The sequence below is a fragment of the Ornithodoros turicata genome, chromosome 1, assembly GCF_037126465.1.
Source record: "Ornithodoros turicata isolate Travis chromosome 1, ASM3712646v1, whole genome shotgun sequence".
Classification (NCBI taxonomy): Eukaryota; Metazoa; Arthropoda; class Arachnida; order Ixodida; family Argasidae; genus Ornithodoros; species Ornithodoros turicata.
Genome location: NC_088201.1, coordinates 13,002,042 through 13,020,690, shown reverse-complemented (window position 1 = coordinate 13,020,690; position 18,649 = coordinate 13,002,042). Strand labels below are relative to the sequence as shown.

General features: G+C 42.0%; 1 protein-coding gene across 4 annotated transcripts in view; it reads right to left on the bottom strand.

The window, feature by feature from the left end:
- Positions 1 to 635: 635 nt before the first annotated feature.
- The window catches only part of LOC135377504 (TGF-beta receptor type-1-like), a 376,657-nt gene continuing 358,643 nt past the window's right edge, over positions 636 to 18,649 (bottom strand). For 3 of the 4 annotated variants that reach the window (XM_064609965.1, XM_064609969.1, XM_064609967.1), the window contains 7 exons: positions 16,663 to 16,823; positions 9,746 to 9,979; positions 9,421 to 9,651; positions 9,172 to 9,339; positions 8,247 to 8,528; positions 6,836 to 6,966; positions 636 to 5,321 (listed from right to left, as the gene is read on the bottom strand). In XM_064609965.1, coding sequence (XP_064466035.1) covers positions 5,196 to 5,321; positions 6,836 to 6,966; positions 8,247 to 8,528; positions 9,172 to 9,339; positions 9,421 to 9,651; positions 9,746 to 9,979; positions 16,663 to 16,823 — 1,333 coding nt within the window. In that variant the 3' untranslated portion in view covers positions 636 to 5,195. Of the gene's footprint in view, positions 5,322 to 6,835; positions 6,967 to 8,246; positions 8,529 to 9,171; positions 9,340 to 9,420; positions 9,652 to 9,745; positions 9,980 to 16,662; positions 16,824 to 17,177; positions 17,336 to 18,649 lie in introns of all 4 variants that reach the window. The other variant, XM_064609966.1, reaches the window with a different exon arrangement.

The window sequence follows — 18,649 nt, the reverse complement described above, 5'->3', positions numbered from 1 at the left end:
AGACTTTGCATTGATGTGGACCTAATACTTCAATCAATTCCTCACTTTGAGTATTCTTTCTTTGCGTAATCGAAAGAAACATGGATAGCTCACCCTTCATTTTGTGTCACAGGCGAGCAGGACTCTCGAACGTACGGAGGACCGCGTAATAAGCAATAAACAGTGTCTGTTTTAGCTTCGGAAGATAATTCTAGTACTTTTCGGAGTGGGTTTCTCGGACTTCGTACCCCTTTGCGTCTTTTACATTTCTCTCTGCTTTCTCTTTAAACCGCTGCGAGTGTTCCAGGTTGACATCCTGAGGATGTGCAGGTGATATGACCGGGAGTCCCACTTTAACACGGAGGTAACACTGGGAGGACCAGTTGATAATTTCCCGAGGATGTCATCGTCGTCCAGGATTGACATCCTGGGGACGATCCCAGGACGTTTCTGTGTTGTTGGGGTAAGTGGAATGTGCAGACTCCCAAAACCGGTACCTTGTGCATCGCTGTAGAGAATTACTTACTGTTGCTTTCTCCTGGATACTGCAACTCTTAATAGCTGCAAATAACAAATTAAACAGGGTACAGTTGTGATTGGCAATTTTTAATTGAACTGCACAAGTGTCCACAGTTGTGAACAGTAATTTCCAGGGATAGGTCTACTACAGATGCCTTTAATGAAAACCAAGCTACAAAAATGAGCCACAGTGCCAAAGACGATGAAGGCATGAAGAAAAGAAGAGAAACAAAGTAACAACTCATAAGACTATGCCAATGGTAGCAGCCACCCAAAGAGGAGCCAATGATGAGTCACAGCCCTGCAGTGCACAGGTGAGGGTACATGGATAGCACCTGATTAAAATGATACTGTACAGATGAACAGATATATACACGCATGTTATTTTTTTACACCTTGGTTCACAGACACCGAGTATAGCGATGTGGTACTGACAAACCAAAAGGTTCCTCCTGAGTCATAATTTACAAATGTTCTCTGACAGCAATATGGTTAAGTATATTATGATTTTTACCCAAAAAATGTGTCAGGTACACGACAGTACCATTTTGTACTCAAGTCAACTGAGAGAGGCCCTCAAACTCCCAACAGCATGAAAAAGAAAAGGTTGATCAAGGACAACCTCGCTAATTTTTAAAAATGGTTGTTAGAAATGGTATGGTTGTGGGTAGGAGTTCATGCTTTCTCCACACTGAATCCCTCGTTCAATGCAGACCATGATTACGTCATCATCAACAATTTCCAACTTCGCATCAAAGAATGCCACCAACTTTGAGAATCCATTGGTCAGCCTGGCACCAGCAGCATGTGGTGTCACAACATTGAATCACTTGTCTAAATTTGGTTGCAATATCAACACTTGCCATCATGTCTTGTGCAATTTATCTTCCTCATAGGGAACGTCAAACACAGAAATTCTAGACATTTCAGACACACGCACAAAGGAAATTCTGGTGGGTAGCTTTGCCACCACATTTCACATTCAGAAGGACCAAAAGTATTAGCAGAGCCGAACGTGACAGTGGAAAGGAGCCAAACAAGCAACATCTCAGGTTTCAAACAAGAAAAGGCATGTGTACGGTTTGTTATTTCGAATAAATAGTCCTGGAAAAATGAAGTGTCACTTTGCATGTACAATTCATGTGACCATTAAATGATTACAGTTACACTGGTAAACCAAACCAAGCCCACTTTCCAAGCTACACTGTGGGGGCACTGTCTGTCACAATAATCCTGGAATAGGAGACTAATATTTTTAGTAAAACTTCTATGCAGTACAGAAATAATCAATTTTTATAATCACGGTACACTATATGATGTGCCCCATCAGCTAGCACAATCCAGAAGATGTTAATATTATGTGTCCCAATTGTGTTGATGACACACCAGGCTTAAATGTAAGGCACCAGACTAACTCACTCTTATTATTCCCACAATGTAAAAAATGTAAAGTTTCAGTTACCACATCGTTACCTTTGACTTGTTTTCTAAACTGACATTAAAACACTTCATTTACCTTGCACTCACAATTTGCAGGAGTGAAGACCCAATCTGAATCATCCAAGGTTAAACTAAACAATTTTGGAAGAAATTATGAAAATCGTGAATAGGTTTGCATGTACTACAGGTTCACATGTATTCATGTGCAGGTTTATATGTACCACTCTTTTTTCAATAACCTTCATTAGCTGTTGTGTGCTGGTATTGCAGTAGAACATTCATTACAGTAGAATCCCCCCCCCCAAAAAAAAATCACGTATGACCTCCATATCGGCATACAATCATGATCACTGCAACCTAGTCTTCACTTTACACTGGTCATTTTCCGCCACATGATGGAGACTGACGGCATTAGCCACGTAAGTGGCGAATTAAAAGAAAGTACCACGTTCATACAGTATTTCATTAAATGAAATGTATTTTTTAAACAGCAGGGGGCTGAATACATTGAAAACACAGGATGCAAAAATTTAATGAGACTGCCTGTAGTGAGTGATCAGACGAGGAAGAACGGAAAGCCACTGTGTCTGCGCCACCTTTCTCAAGTATGGAATCCTGCTTGCAAACAAGGGACAGGTTTTCACTGTGTTGGTCGCAGTTACCTAGAGACGGGTTTTCTGCACGCCAGAAGGATCATGTTCGCAGCCTAATCACGAATGCGCGCTCGACTTTAGAGCACACCAATGCATCGTTAGCCAAATTAATTAAAAAATTCAGAAATAAAATTGTAGTAAATGCTTGTTACTTCATCCCATTTCGATTTTGAGTATATATATATGAGCAAGAATTGTTTTCAGCTATATTAGTGTTGAGTTCCAGTTCTTGGTGTAGTTTATCCTGCCAGGTGTGTTGTAATGACTGCCACCAGAGATCTGAACAATTTTACACCGCTAAAAAATTATAAATATCTGTACATGTCATATTTCTTCGTCATATGGCGGTAGTTTTGACACCTCATTAAACATTCAGGTTTTATGCGCTAGCACCTTATGCTAAATCCTTGCAAAATTATTGAATCTCAGATAATTTTGCAGATCTCAAGATATCACATATCTTCAATGTCAATCAATGTCAACTAAATAAAAGTGTAGCTTTGCTGAGCAGGTTTGTACCCTTATTTTTACAGTCGTAGAACTGAACTAAAGCCGACTCTACATGCTCTGTATCCAAACCCAAACCGAGGCCGTATAAGAAACGTATCTGTTCCAATTACGGGTTTGAAAATCATATCAATTGAAGCACCTAAGGTAGAACCTATAGGTACTGTATACACATTTTCAGATGTGCTGTAATGACATTCTACTGCACAGCACAGCTGTGATACAAGATGTCATGTAATGCAGTTTGCAGAGGGTGTCACTTAAAAATTCATAACCGGAGATACAGCATAACATTTTCCTAACTTATGTTGAGGCTGTTTTCTGTTGGCACTACAGGTATACAATATTACAATACTGCAGTGAAGGCCACTTATAAAAAAAAAATTCCAAAGCAGCAAGTATTATCTACTCCACTTCCTTCTGTGTTTATTCAAATACTTTAAGTGCCCCCTAAACATCCCTCTAAGTTAGTTCTACAAAACAGAAGCAAAATATGGTGGTTGGAGCCAACCGATTTGACAGCAATGCCAGAATTCTTGTCATATCAAAATAGCTACAAAGGAGCTCAACTGGATTACCAGCTGGGTAACTCGATTCAGCACAGCTGCCTCCCATTATCTAATCAGCTTGACTGTGGTCTGTGTCATGATAATACAAACTGGAAGTTAAGAAATGTGGAAGCACACAAATATCTCACATTATTTCTCAATTCTGTTTGTCATAAATCTCCAAGTATGCGCAAGTGAGGTGCGAAGTCGTCAAATGGTCGGTGTTGCCTCATAACAGTAACACCGCCTCAAGAATATTTAAGAGACAGGCACTACCCAAGGATTTTCTGCATGCAACTCTCTCTGCTACATCATGCATAAACTAAAAGGTGCACGCACTGGAACTCATTATGGTAGCAAAGCACGGTAGTCAAAGCATGCTAAAAGTGGCAATTTATAAGTGGCCTTCACTGTATACAGAACTCTCTTTCCGAACACAACCACCGGGAAGCTAAGCATCAACACATAATCAATTTTTCGTAGCACTTTTAAGTACATGGTCTGCCCTTCTAGGACATGCGCCCCTTTGTTCGTACTTTTAGTAGTTCGGACTGGATTTCACACCAGACTCTTGGTCTCGACCCAAGTACGTGTGGGTTACATGCACAGCTTTTTATGTTACACGTCCAGCTACCATGCTCACAACACGAAATTAAAAATACTAAAAACATGTTTCAAAATACTGCTGTATAATGACAAGCATTTTTTTCAAGCAGCATTATTTCGTACGGCTTTGCTGCCTCACTGTTGCCACTCTTCATTAGCTGCTTGCTCCACGTGTTTCATCAAAACGCCTAGCACTAGGCCAGTTGACTGCTATGTACAAACGATCGAGCAGAACAGTCCTTGGGTGGTACGTAACGTTCCAGAGCATTGTGTAACGGGTGAATGTCGGATGGAAAAACACGCGAGTAGTAACCTCCACGGAAACAGAAGAAAAGAAAATGAACAGGAGATTACAGATATATGTCCCAGGATCTTAGTGTTGGCTTTTCCCTGCAGTTAGCACATATGTTAATGCTCCGTGTCACCAAGCAGTCACACGCACACACACATGTATCTCTGTAATGAAGTCCCAAATCAGAATGTTGGAGAGCAAGAGAGATGAAGAGAACATGAGACAGAAGGATGTGGCCGTTGGTGCCAGAGCCTTTTCCCCTATCGAACAGTCCGCAGAAGCGCGGCAAAAGGCACAGGAATTTCCGTACGTCGCATTAGAAATGTAGCCTTGTAGCATCTCACACCTTCCCTATGCACCACAGCTCTACAACTAACAGCATTTCGTTTCCTGCAGGACTGTACACGCTAGTGTTCGCAAATTGAACATGACACACCACTGTTCATTTTCGCTGCCATGATTTCAGGCCCATCATGAGTGTACCCTGAACACGATTTTTTTGGCCGAAGTCCGCATTTCCCATTGACACACTCTGGGCTGTAAGTGTGCTGTGGGCTCTAGCAATCATACTTCTTCGAGGAATGCAGTCAATCCAAGAGTCAGACTGATTCATACCACTCTAGCAAGCGAACGTCACAGATGGTAGCAGTCTCAAATTTTGAGGTCTTCCTGAGCACCAAGGTTAGCAATTGTTTTCTTGATTCGAAGGGCAGTGAGACGAGCTGCAGAGTTGTGGTACCAGCACTCCTTCATGATCTTTGACATCACCCGCAGTGCCTGTACAGAAAATGACCATACTATAAGTATTGCTGGAAAGGGGCTTGGCATGTCTTGCCTTGTCAATGTGACCATGCTTAATAAAACTACTGCTACAATGCAGTCAACAAAGTTCTTTCTTCTGTTTGAAAGAATGATTAGGTGCTTCACCCGTACGATACCTCATGTAAAAGGTTCCCTCGTAAGCAGTTAGGGATGGAACTCTTTGAAGTGATTCCATCGTTCCCGAAAAATATCTACTTGACTAGGATGACGATACAGAACAAAAAAAAGGAACGATATATTTTTCACAAAGCCACGGAAGAAAAGCACGACGCTTAGGGAAATGCGTGACATGAAACATATTTCCAGAACACAATACCGTTACAGGGGACAGAAAGGAGAAAGAGCTATTCACGAGCATGTAGCAAAGCTGATCAGTTTGAACAATGAAGTTTACATCTGGAGTCATGGAAAGTGTAAAGGTGGAGCAAGATGGGCATTAGGGCCATCACCTTACTGCAGCTTGTCCTAGAGCACTTTTTTTTTTTCGCCTACTTCGGTTTGCCTTTTTGGAACGTCAACATCAGTGCACTGAACCATGAAGAGGAAGATGTCACCTTCATTTGCTGATAAAACTCAAAAATGCTGGCGAGCTGGTGAACATTCGCGGTGCACAGGAACCGTGAGCTTGAGGGGAACCAAAATCAAGCTTGAGGTTCCTGTGCAGTTTATTGAAATTTTCTTTTTATTTCAAAGGGTTTCTGTTTCATGCACACTGTAATGGGGTTCACTGTTATGCTCAGCATTGTACTTCAGCACTGTAGCCAGAAATAATTTTCAGCACTGTAGACAGAAATAATTCACGTGGTGTGCATTCACATCAATATCAAGCAGCATACTTTTATTGTGTAAGTCAGGTGAGCTAGGCACATATCTGGACTGCCTGAGATGGAAGGACGCAAGAGCCATGGGCGTACCGAGGGGGGGCAAGGGGGGGGGGGCGTGGCCCCCCCTGGAACTTCACGGTCGCTTGTCAAAATAGTGCACTCTTTAGTCATATGTTGTAATGATTATTCTTAGATGTCAAAATAGGAACCTCTGGGCACAGTGCGGAATGTCCGCCTCCAGAAAAAAAATGGGTAGGTGGTGGGGGTTTGCACGCTTGCTCCCCCCCACCCCCCAAAAGCACTTTGCCCCCCCTTGGAAAAAATCCTGGGAACACCCATGGCAAGAGGCATAGGCAGTTTAGGAGTGCAAGTGTTATAAAGTTGTACTTTGCGGCTTTGAACGTACAGCCATGAACAAAAACAATGCAAACAAGTGTAATAGATGAAAATACATGAAAATAACCACGAAAAAAGAGGTTAAAGGGTATGGAGTGATGCTAGATCACCACAAGCAATGCAAGAATTCTCATCATAACTAATCGGAATGAAAAAGCATTTAAATTAATCACTATGGATTGCACCAAAAAGCTAAGTAAACAAATACTAATAAGGGATGGGGGACTAAAGAAATGTGGATCTGCTCACCTCACACGACTGCCATCGATTTGGTATGGCTGGCCTCTGGCGATCTGTACAGACTACTTTTTTCATCTCTTCAATGGTGGGATCAGAAGGCACCATGTCATAATATGGAAGCTGGTAATCTTCATAGATTCCTGTAAACAGTAATTACCATATGGAATTGAACTGACATGACAACGATATAATACTTTTTGAGTAAAAGGCTGACTATTGCTGAAGCGTTCAGTCATTTCAGCGTTTGTACATACTACTTACCTGCTGCAGAACACAAACTGGTGTACAAACAAGCAAGAACTCGTAACATAGACATGCCTATAATTAAAAAAGTAGGTACCATGGCAACAGCAACCCGATTTCTTGCTTGAGCCCTATCTTATCCGTTTCTTTATGTCTTGCATACTGTCTGGCTCCACATTCGTAGAAACGTTACCCACAGCTTGCCTGTCCCCAAGAGCTTCTACCCTAAATTTTTTTGTTCGACCTTTAAGTTTCACCATTAGATTTGAGGCTTGTGAATGTTCCTACCTGAACGAAACTCAATTTACACAAATAATCACTACTTGCAAAATGTAGTGACTGGAATTTGGGATGCAGGACTCAACAGTAAATAATGCCATAACGACGCTGGTTCATGCACATCCTGTTGTGATACTATGCACATCTGTACATCCGATGGTATGAGTGCAAGAAGGGGAGGGATGCTCTTGGTGGACGAGTGGTCACCGAGTATGTCCGTAACTGGTTATTTAGCAACATGGCGGACAATGTCTATCGTGCAGCCAAATGACAAGCGAAACTGCATTCTACTAGGTACATCTCTCATGCTGCATATAGGCCAGCCGTCAATTCTGTGGTCAGACTTAAGGAATGAAAGGTTAACATATATGCAGCAATAAATTAATCAAAGGCAAAAATTTATCCAAAGCAAAATCATAAGACCCTAATTGTGTACTGCTCAGCATCACAGAGTCACTTGGGGCTACATTCAAGCATCTTAGAGGGAGCTAGCAAGAATCAGCTGTAACAGTACAAGCTAGGCTTCAACACAACGTTTTCCGCACATGAAAATTCAAACAAATGCAAATGCCTAATGGTGTTGGTTCACCAGTTACCTGCTGTGATTGCCATGTCGAAGAAAGAGTGCGTCTTGTGTTCACAAAGCCCGTAGATACCAACAATAGACCAAAACACCACCTTTCCTCCCCTCTATGAAGCTACTGGACGACACTATGCAATACATTGTCACAGAGAGCACAAAGAAGTCTTGTACATCAGATGGCATTGTCCATGCTGATCCCCAATCCCCACGCATACCGTTAGTGATATCTGTTGACTTTTTACATTAGGAGAGCATTTCAAACCTCTTACATTGTAGAACAGAAGAGGTGTAAAACAGGCACTTGTAGGAACTTACCCCCAATATTGCACCGCCTGGCAATTTCCCAAAGAACCAAGCCGAATGCATAGATGTCCGCCCGCTTGAAAGAGTCGAAGTGATTCATGTTGATTGTTTCGTCGAGTACTTCTGGAGCCAGGTAGCGCTTGGTTCCGACACGAGGGTTGGGAGGAATATCTACAGTATTACTAGCAGAGTCATAACGCACAGCCAGGCCCAAGTCAGCAATGGCACAAGTGCCATTATATTTCACCAAAATATTTTTGCTCTTGATGTCCCTGTGGGAAATTGCTGGCTTTCCTGTGTGAAAAAAGAAGCACGGTGTTCAAAACGATGGTAGCTGCGCTTTAAAAAGACTTTTTGACACCTCGAGCAAAAGTGCCATGTCTCAATGCCTCCTGTCACTGTACCAGTTCAACTGCACAAATCCTTCAAACATGAAACCATGCAGGGCTTGGCAACAGTGATATGGTACACAGATAGAATCTGTATTAGTTTCCCCCCTTCTTAGCTCACCACAAACCTAATGCATATAATTACAGTAGAGCCTACTACTGGTCAAACGGACGGCAGCAACACCAGGAGGCACCTGCTTGCGAGGCACTACAGGTGCTTCCTGTGCTGTCTAGAGGTTTATTGCTCTGTTGTGCCACATCCAATGGAATGTGGGAAATGTTGTGGACATGGTGAGCGGGAGGCTACTTTTGTTTCGTACTCTTGTTTCAGAGCTGTTGCGTAACTTTTTTCCTTCTGGCTAACTTGCTACGTATTGATTACAATATGAAAGTTCTGTGACAGTCAACTAAATGAAATATCTGAATTAATTCTGCTTCCAGGGAAAACTGCATAGTGATAGAACTGTTTTATAATGATGAAAGAATTATTCATGGAGGGAACCAAAGTATCTGTAAGCTTGCAGCTACTGTGGTGAACGCCTACACACCTTGCGTCCCAAGAATCTCCATGTGCAAATGAGCCAACCCATTGGCAATGGAGTAGGCCATCTTGCACATTGTTGCAGTGTCGACGGGCATTCTTGTCAAATAATCAAATAGCGAACCATTTTCGTGGTAATCAGTGATCAGCCACAGCTGGGTCCATGTGCCATTGTCTGTCAAGCAACGAAAGATACACATTTTCCTGAACAGTTCCACGTACGAGCTACGTCACGTTTAACTGACATCACACTCACCTTTGTTGTCAGCCGCAATGAAGCCAAGGATGTTGTCATGACGCAACATGACTGTCTGGTAGATCTCCACCTCTCGAAACCAGGAACGCTCATCGCGGGAAGAAAATATTTTTACAGCAACAGACTCTCCTCGCCATCTTCCACGCCACACCTCGCCATACCGTCCCTTACCAATGATTTCTACAAGCTGAATTTGTCGTGCTATGCTCCTCTGGACTAAGAGTGGGAGACCTGCAAACGATAGTCAGGAAATTAGTCTAAAGTGTCAGGCGTTTGAGTGTGCTTTAAGTCTGCATCATTCTGTGAATCCAACTGTGCTGTTTACCTGAGCCAGAGCCAGAGGTGGTCATTTCTATCATGTCCTTTAGGGACTGGCCTGGTGGCACCAGTATGGGTTCACTTTCCAGGCTGCTTTCCACTTCATAGCGGTACTGCCGCTGCCGCTGCTGTCGCAGTGACAGCACAACCATTACGATGATGCTGACTATGCAGATGGGACCAGCTATCGCAAAGGCCAACTCATATGTGTTGAGCTTTCCACTACCCACAAAGGGTTCGCCTGCATATGGGCCACAGACACATATAATTAGGTTTCTTGTAAGTTACCACTGGTAAAAGTACACTCTCTCGTGGACTCCAGTGCAAATGAGCTGCAGTAATTTTGGTGTTGTACGTTTACGTTATTGCATTGATATCATGTCATTCCACACTAAAAACTGACCTTGCAGTGTTTTCCATATCTCACAGAAACAATATCAAAATGAAAATACAGCAAAGGAAAGCTAGTACAAACTTCTGCAGTCACCCACTTAGATGTTACGGGAAAAACAGGGGCATTTTCGCTAAACTGCAGATAAAAAGCTTCATACTATGCCAAACAGAACATTCGTGAAGGGTCTTAGTGGTACAACAGTCCCATGCGAGTGGCATTGTGTTACAAACCATGGTAAAAAGCTCTACTATACAATTCTACGCTATAAAACATATGCATGCGTATTTAATATGTAACAAATCATCTTGAGAAAACAGCCATCTGTAATTTTTTGCATATCAAATATAAATTTCTATATCTGCCCAAAAGATGATAAAACTCAAGTAATTTGATTAAGCAACTTATAAGAGGGGGGGAAAACACTTACCTTGGAACAATTTTGTTTAATACGGGCAAACATATCACACGGACAGGGACGCAAACACATTTTCACAAGAAACATTCAAGTGTAGCACTGAAAATGCCTGTTCCATAATACTGCCCCCGTTTCAAAAGTGTAAACTACTGTTTAGTTTGCACAAACATCTGGAGGCACGTTCTCTCAAGATGCAGTTGGTTGAGTAATGTAAGAAAACTCCCAGTCGGGAACATGCATCGTTCACACAGAGTAATGTCAACTGTGTGGCCGAAAGCATCATTGTGCCATTCATAAAGCCACATGACGCTACTGCTAAAGCCTTTCCACCTTATTCCCTTCGGTTGGGAGAAGAGGCCAACGCATGGCTGATGTACTGGTCATGAATGTTCAATGTCTGTTGTGTACTGTGGTTTAATGGCACAACAGCTACAAAGGCTGTAATGCACCAAAGAGTAGTGAATGGGAGAACCTTTGCGGTCCATAAACCCCCTCTCATGGCTATGATGCAACTGACGAGCTTATTACCACCCCAGAGAGTGTACAGTAGAGAATCCCAGATATATTAGTGATTGCTATTGGGTAAGATGATCACTGCAGATCCATACTGCTTTACGTTGCAGACAAAATGCAGGACTTCAGTTCTCTTCAACTCTAGCAACGAGCTGTCTGATGAACTTTTGTTTTCATAACATCAGTGGGTGGCAACATGCTACCAGACTTCGAAAAGAGTGCTACCTACTATGAAGGACCATCAGTAAGCTTCATGAGTGAAATACTTCTCGTTACTGCTTATTTGGAAACAGTACGGAAAATGCAGTTTACTTATCTGGTAGCGCATCTCAGTGCACATATGCGTGCCACACACTAACGTTATCGAAAACATGCTGACAAGCAAGTTATGGGTGCCTCCCATGTATGTATGTATTGGGGAGAGATGAATAGAGGAGTTATAGTGAAAGCTATCGACGCTCATAAGATAACCTTGGAGGAACACAACACCTCAAACCTGCCACGTGCTTGAGTTACACGTATCTTGGAGGAACAGTGTCTAATAGAACACCTAAAAGGATTCTGAAGTTAGCAGATTTCTGGGTATCCTCAGAGGAGGGCAGGATTATCTGGATCTCAGAATGATCAAATAAATAATATATAGCTTAGCAAAATCAAAAACAAAATGACAAAATTTAGAAAGACAGAAGGGAAGAAAGTACTAGTGAGAGGAAAAATGGATGAAAAATAGATAGAATCAGCTGAAAAATATTCGTGCAAATGAGACTGCGTTCACAATACACTATATTGCTCAGTGACAACTAAGATGCATGACATGCTTCCCAGGGAGATGAGAAAAAGCTATACAGGAGTCATAATGAATGTACATAATGTGCGGCTTTCTGCTTGTATGAACGTGACAAGAGTTGGCAGGAAGTCCATATCTAAAAGCGCAAGTAAGGCATTCTCATTGCAAATAGAACATACAGTTAACATTCAGGGCAAGCATACTTTTCTTTCAACTATACTGACTAAAAAGCATGTACTGCAAGCAACACAGTCATTAGCATGTGTACTACCACCCACTCTGTTTTGCAATGAACTAAATGTGGCTAACTGCTCCAAGTTTTGCATGGATATGCTTGACCATCTATACCTATAGTGAGCCCTAGTAGATGTCACATGCAAACAGACTAAAAACAAATTCGTGACGTGTCTTAAGCTTTCGTCATTTTCTTGGTGAGACAACACCACAGTACTTTTGGAAAAAATATAAGGAAACAAAACATCTGATATTTTCAACTTCTGTTGTGGTGCAGAGCTAATTTGTTCGGACACATCTTTTTGAGACACCCGCTGTCTGATGTTTTTAGCTATTACAAAGAATTAAGGAAAACTGCCAAAAATTTAGGGCACAGACACTTTGGCCATTCTCATATCAGTAATGGGGGCTCAACTTGTGACAATGACGTTTTGTACGGCATTCTGAGACACAGAAGAGCACTTTATGAGTAGGGTTCTTCGTTTTGCAGTTTTATGATTTTTGAAATTCGGAGGGTGAAAATTGGGTAATATTTTCACAAAGAAATTTGTGGAGAATTCGGGTGTTTCCGCCCTTATTTCATATGTCATCATGGATTTTCTGGCGAAACCCAAGTCATTTGACTCAAGCCACCGTTATGATAATTATTCCAGAATCGCAAAATTTTTCTTGTTCTGTGGTTACAACATGCAACACTGTAGATGTTCCAGATCGAGATGCCATTATTGTATTTCACACTGACTTGTACATAATCACAGTCACCTATCAATCACGGGCAACAAGCACTTGGAACCGGGGCGCTGAACCACCGGGGAAATTCCAACTCGTGTCCCAGCGCAATGAAAGCTCATCTATAGGGTGGGATTATAAAAAAAAAAAGGAGGCTGCAGAGGTCTTCTCCTAGACCTGTTTCGGCTAATATCATGATTCACCCATTTAAGGGCTTATTGCAGCCAACTTTGTACTCGAGGAGTCCCAGCCCCAAGGAATGTAATCATGCTGTACCGAAATTTCAGAAAGTGTGTTCGAGGTACAAATATGATGAAAAATCAGGCTAAACCTGAAAACGAAGAACGCTATTCATGAGCATGCTGTCTTAAGATGTCCTGTCACAAAACAATGTCTTAAAATGTGCGATATGCCTTCCTGCCAAAGCAATATGATACGCGAACCTTGACACCTACCCTTGTGACCCATGCTTCCAGCTATGTAGTAAGTGATGACGATAGTAGTAGTAACTACCGTTGCTTCCCCCAACCGAATGTTTCTACTGAGATGTGCAAGGCAAATGCTGCCAGTTAGGATCGTACTGAGGCTATACCAACATGCCTTATTTTTACAGTGGCGTCTATTTACCATTCAAATAAGAACCATGCATTGGTTATTTATATGCTTTTAAAATAAAAGAATACTGTTCCAGCAAGCTATACAAATAATATATCACCGTTTTTCGACACTATTAAGTGCAGTGGTAGATAAACACTATAATGTCAAACCAAATCTATCTGCCTGAATAGATGGAAAATTGCTGCAAGTATATACTTCAATATCAAAAGAAAAAATCTGTGCTGTAATTACTGAAATCATACCAATGTTGCCAGTTCACAAAGCTAAAACGAAAGAAACAAAGTTAGTTACTTGTTTCAGTTACAAAGTTACAGTACTTGCAATTGTGTAATTTGCTATACCAATGGAGGTACATAAAATCTAAAAATTCAGGCATAATGCAGAACACCCATTCTTTATGCCTTATGTACACTTAGGCTCATCAACTAAGTTAACATTTTACTGGTTAGTACAAATACGTAAACAACAAAGGAAGTCACACGACTGTTCAGGAACAAGTGAAAAACAAAAATGGGGAATACGATAGCAGTACTGGGACTAGAACAATGTAGCAACCTTTCAGGCACGGGTCACAACAGAAACTGGCTCTAACACTACTAATACGGACTAGGTTGGACCAACAGATACAGGCAACATTCATGATGACGTCCAAGCACTCACTGCAGTTCCATGACATCTGTGCGGTTAAAGCCACCAGGCCAAAGGAGCGTAACGTAGGCACACACAGTGCAGGGTAATATATATGTAAGAAGTTATTTCTTTAATCTTCCATGCAAGTATGATACTTTAAGCTAACTCTAGAACTGTTGGAGGGAACTAAATTTATTAACGAAGTGAAGGTCCCTTAATGGGTCAAAGGATATGATGAAGAACATTCATTGCATGTTCAGACTGGCTACAAAGGATTTTTCTTGAGCATAAACAGTAAAATCTCTGCATACTCTATGCATGTGATGTAGAATTTCTTTTTACAGATAAATTCTGCATCTGTAGTCATGCATGCAGTTATTTGGAAGCTACGAAAAAGAACATGTTGAAGCTGACTTGAACGGTATCTAAGTACGACAGTTACTGTATGATTCAATTTCAAATAACATACTATTGCATGTGAGAGACGAGGATAGTAATTTATCACATATCTTGCGTGACGAACACCTATTTTAAGCAAAATTTAAGAATAGCAGCGAGCCAAAGGATATCAAGTCAGAGGCTGCTACAGTTACTTTTAACATAGCTCCAAGCATAATAACAGTAATATATAATTATAATTTGGGGCTTTACGTCGTGAGACAACTGTGATCATGAGCGACACCAGAGTGGTCAGGTCTGCGGATTCATTTTGCCCACCTGAGAGTTCTTCAACGTGCGCCGAAGTCTCGACACACGGCACACCACATTTAACGCCCCTCGCGGAAGACTGCGTGTCTGAGCAACTTGCACCCAATATATAATAATAATAATAATAGATTATGTTATGTAGTTTATATACTGCTGCAACCAATCCATTTCTTATCTTTCTGATAATGCTCAGACCACAATGATGAACATGCAGGTAAATTGAGCTACATAATATGTTACTGCATGGTTCGGCATTCCCTCCTCTAATATAAAGAATGTGCACTCTTTATGCAGAAAAGGGTGCACCTGGTACTATAACACGTAATGCTAACAATTCCCTAATTTAAGTCTGAAACTACAAACAAAGCTTTACTGAGGACCATATACGGTCGTGCCTCTTTAATATGGACACTTTCGTCCCCGGCCAAAATTGTCCGTAAATCGAATTGTCCATGGCATCGAATACCAAGGAAATAACAAAAACAATGCGGAAGGTTTATGGGAAAAATTCCCGAATTAGTGCCTGCTTGAAGACACGCTTGGTTGCACATTAGCGAAACGTCGGCAACACGTAGAGCCTGCAGCCCATCGTCCGCCAATAATTGAAGAGCCGTCTGTAGTCCCCCTTCAGCCATAGCAGACGTGACCGTTTCCTCTTCATGTCCACAAATAACCCCCTTTCCTCTTGTAGTACTTGTGGACGATTGCGAAGGAGAGGGCATAGGTCCCTACGCGAGGGAACGTCCTACTTTCGAAAGTTCTCCCGTAGAATGTGGGGAGGGGCTTGCCCTCCGTACCGAAACCGTACATAATAAACGAGACAAAAATACTTGGACTGCATAATGTTTGTACCTTGCTGAACCGTCCATTGTCCGAAAAGCGAGTTTCCATATTAACGAGACGAAAATGCATCGAAAAAGTTTGGTCCTCACAAAAAGCGTCCATAATTCGAGTTGTCCATATTATCGAGGCATGACTGTACTTGCAAATCCTCGTTGTACTTGCTATTGCTGCTGCAGAATTTTTAACCAGTGCTTCGATAACTAAAAGATTTCGATTTTCCATTTATGCGTGCCTCTAGAAAGGCATTTTCCCAAGAATTGCGCTCATCGTTTACCTAAGCAATGAAAATGTTTGCAGACTGCAAATAGACTACCATGGCAGATCATAACGTGTAAGCCGAAACCATGCAGCACTTACAAAGTAAAGCGTATGGCCCAGAAGTGCAATAACTATACGATACAAAATGCATTAGTGCAGAGAACCTCAAAATTTCGAAGTACATTACACGAATTCACTCCTAGACCTGCAACTGAATTTAAGAACGCAGCCTTTCGCTGCAGATGTACTCTTCTACACTGAATCTTGTAAAGCAGGCAGCAAAGCCATCTTCTGTTCATTTTGGACTGGCTGCCCATTCAAGAACTTTTTGAAAGATATTGTAAGAAGAGAGGAGTCTTTCAGCATCTTAAAATCCCCCCCCCCCTTTCCATGGCATGTGCCCACCCACAAAGTGCTACAGACCTCACAATTGATGGAGCTACTGAATTATCTCGTAAAAAGATCTTCAAATTTCCTCTCTTAGAAAAGATGTATTTGGAGGAGACAAAATGTATGACAGAATCCTCGATGATGCTAGTTACCAGGACAGAAATGAGGAGGCAGTCATGCATGCAGTGAGTTATTTGGTGCAGGTGAGTGCTGGTAAGAACAGGCATCGAAGGAACTAAGAGGCAGTAACACAAAAATAAAAAAAAAAATAAAAAACAAAGGTAGTAGAAGAGGGGGAAGAAAGAGAGGAGCAGAGAGAACAAACCAATCACAAAAAGAAAACAAGACAGCAAGCAGTTGTTTTTTCGTTTTTTCCCCCTCTCTCGAGGTTTCTAGAAGACCCACCTGTGGCCTCTGTGGCAGGAGGAAAGGTGGGGTGAAGATCGCGATTACAAAAGTCATAATCAGAGCAGCAGCTTATGACCATACTGGTTGGTTTGTTTGATCCTGACTTTGTACACACCACAGGATTGTCAGGAGGGAACATCTTTATTTTGTCCAGACACCTGGCGCAAAGAAATAAAAGACAGCGTATTACACCAGCGCACCGAAACCAACACGCTTGCCAGCAGAACCAGGTCTCTCACGCAAATCGAGGACAACTCGTTGCCCCTGCAGCTCTCCCTCGCTCGCAGGATGTTCATGCGGAGGCAAGCGTCGACGAACCACAGCCTACAATGGATGCCCTAAGACCTGTAGGTCACCACTGTGACAGAATGAACGGGACAAATGCGGACGTGCACTGCGACGTCAGCTCAACCATGTGTGCTTATGTTTGTGTGTGTATGTGTACAGGCCACTCTCAAAGACACTCCCCCCGAGTTATCAACAGCCTGGTTCCACCACCTTGTTGGCCTTACCTATATCCACAATGGACGGCTTTAATGTTGGGGTGATGTTAAGATTGCAATAGTCTGGGCCGCGGCAGCATTCTATTGCAAAGTGATCGTCTACATTGTCTGAGGAGTGGCAAAAGATGGGGTTGTCGCGCGGAAAGAGTTCTTCTTGTGGAATGCATCTGTACAAGAGAAAAGACAGAACAAGTCAACAAAGGACACCTGCCACACATTTCTTCCTGCCGAAGGGAAGTTGACCAAACCAAACATTAAAAGGGCAATGCTGCAAATGTAGGGACTACTTGGTAGAAATCGGAGCTACTTCTACGAAAATGGTATTCAAATTTTAATATGCCGCTTTACAAATTGTTTGGTTTGATGGACTTCAACGGATGCCTTCGGGAAGGTGGAAAGTCACCGAGGAAGAAAAGCCCCAGGTCAAGGACAGAAGCAGCCCAGGCAACAGGTCACACCAAGCTACCGTGTACAACAACAACAACAATAACAACAACAACAAAGAAGAAAGGGCTATGAGCTGGAGATTCCAAGCGTGGTCGTTGTACCGTTGCATGCTGCGTTTCCGTTTGGATGTTGGAGCTTGGTACACTGAAACATTTGCTGCAAGAAACATTATGAAAGTGCGCCAACACCTGGGATGATTTCCAAAAGGAGCATTTTCTCCATTCTACAGGCAAAGATGAAGTTAAATGAAATAGAGTAGTTTGCAATTTGTCACCCACACATTGTAATGAAAGTGATATGGTATCCTTTATAAAATAAAAGGTTGCCGACTCTGATGTCTTCGCTTCTTAAAATTAAGCGTAAAACATGTACAATGAAAACCTGTACAGCTATAATGAGTGTCTCCCAATGTTATCAGTCATACACAATGCACATATTTTCCTGCAAGGATGCAGTGGTAAAAGTGGCCGCTAAGGTTTTCTCATCAACTTAGTCGGTTTGTAGAAGGATCCTTAAACAGAATACTGTACTGATAACCAGGCATTTGTGTGCAGTTTTGTAGAGGTGGGAAAGGAAGTTTTCCACATTTAGGTTCATGAGTAGAGCCTGAAGTTTTCGGGAAATATTTTTTTCTAAATTCAGGGAGTAAAAATCGGGTAAATAAACATGTGCTCTAAATTCATACGAATTCGGGTGAAAAAGCTTCCTATGCGCAAAATTCAGGGTGAAATCGGGATCAGTTACTCAAACTAACTGAACTGGTTCAGTACAGATGGTGATGTAAGTGCGTTTGCTGCCAAACAAGTTAGTTTGCATTCCTACGGATGTCTCGGTGAGGGCAATTTGCCGGGTAAAAATCGGGTTTCACCCTAAGGAGGCAACCTTCAATTCGGGGTGCAAATTCGGAGAAGAATCGGGTTAAACCCCAAAACTTCAGGCTCTATTCATGAGTAGTGCGCACTACAGTGAAAACCATTTATAACCATACCACATACAGCCCAATTGTCAAGACATAGTGAAAGATTTACTGTGTG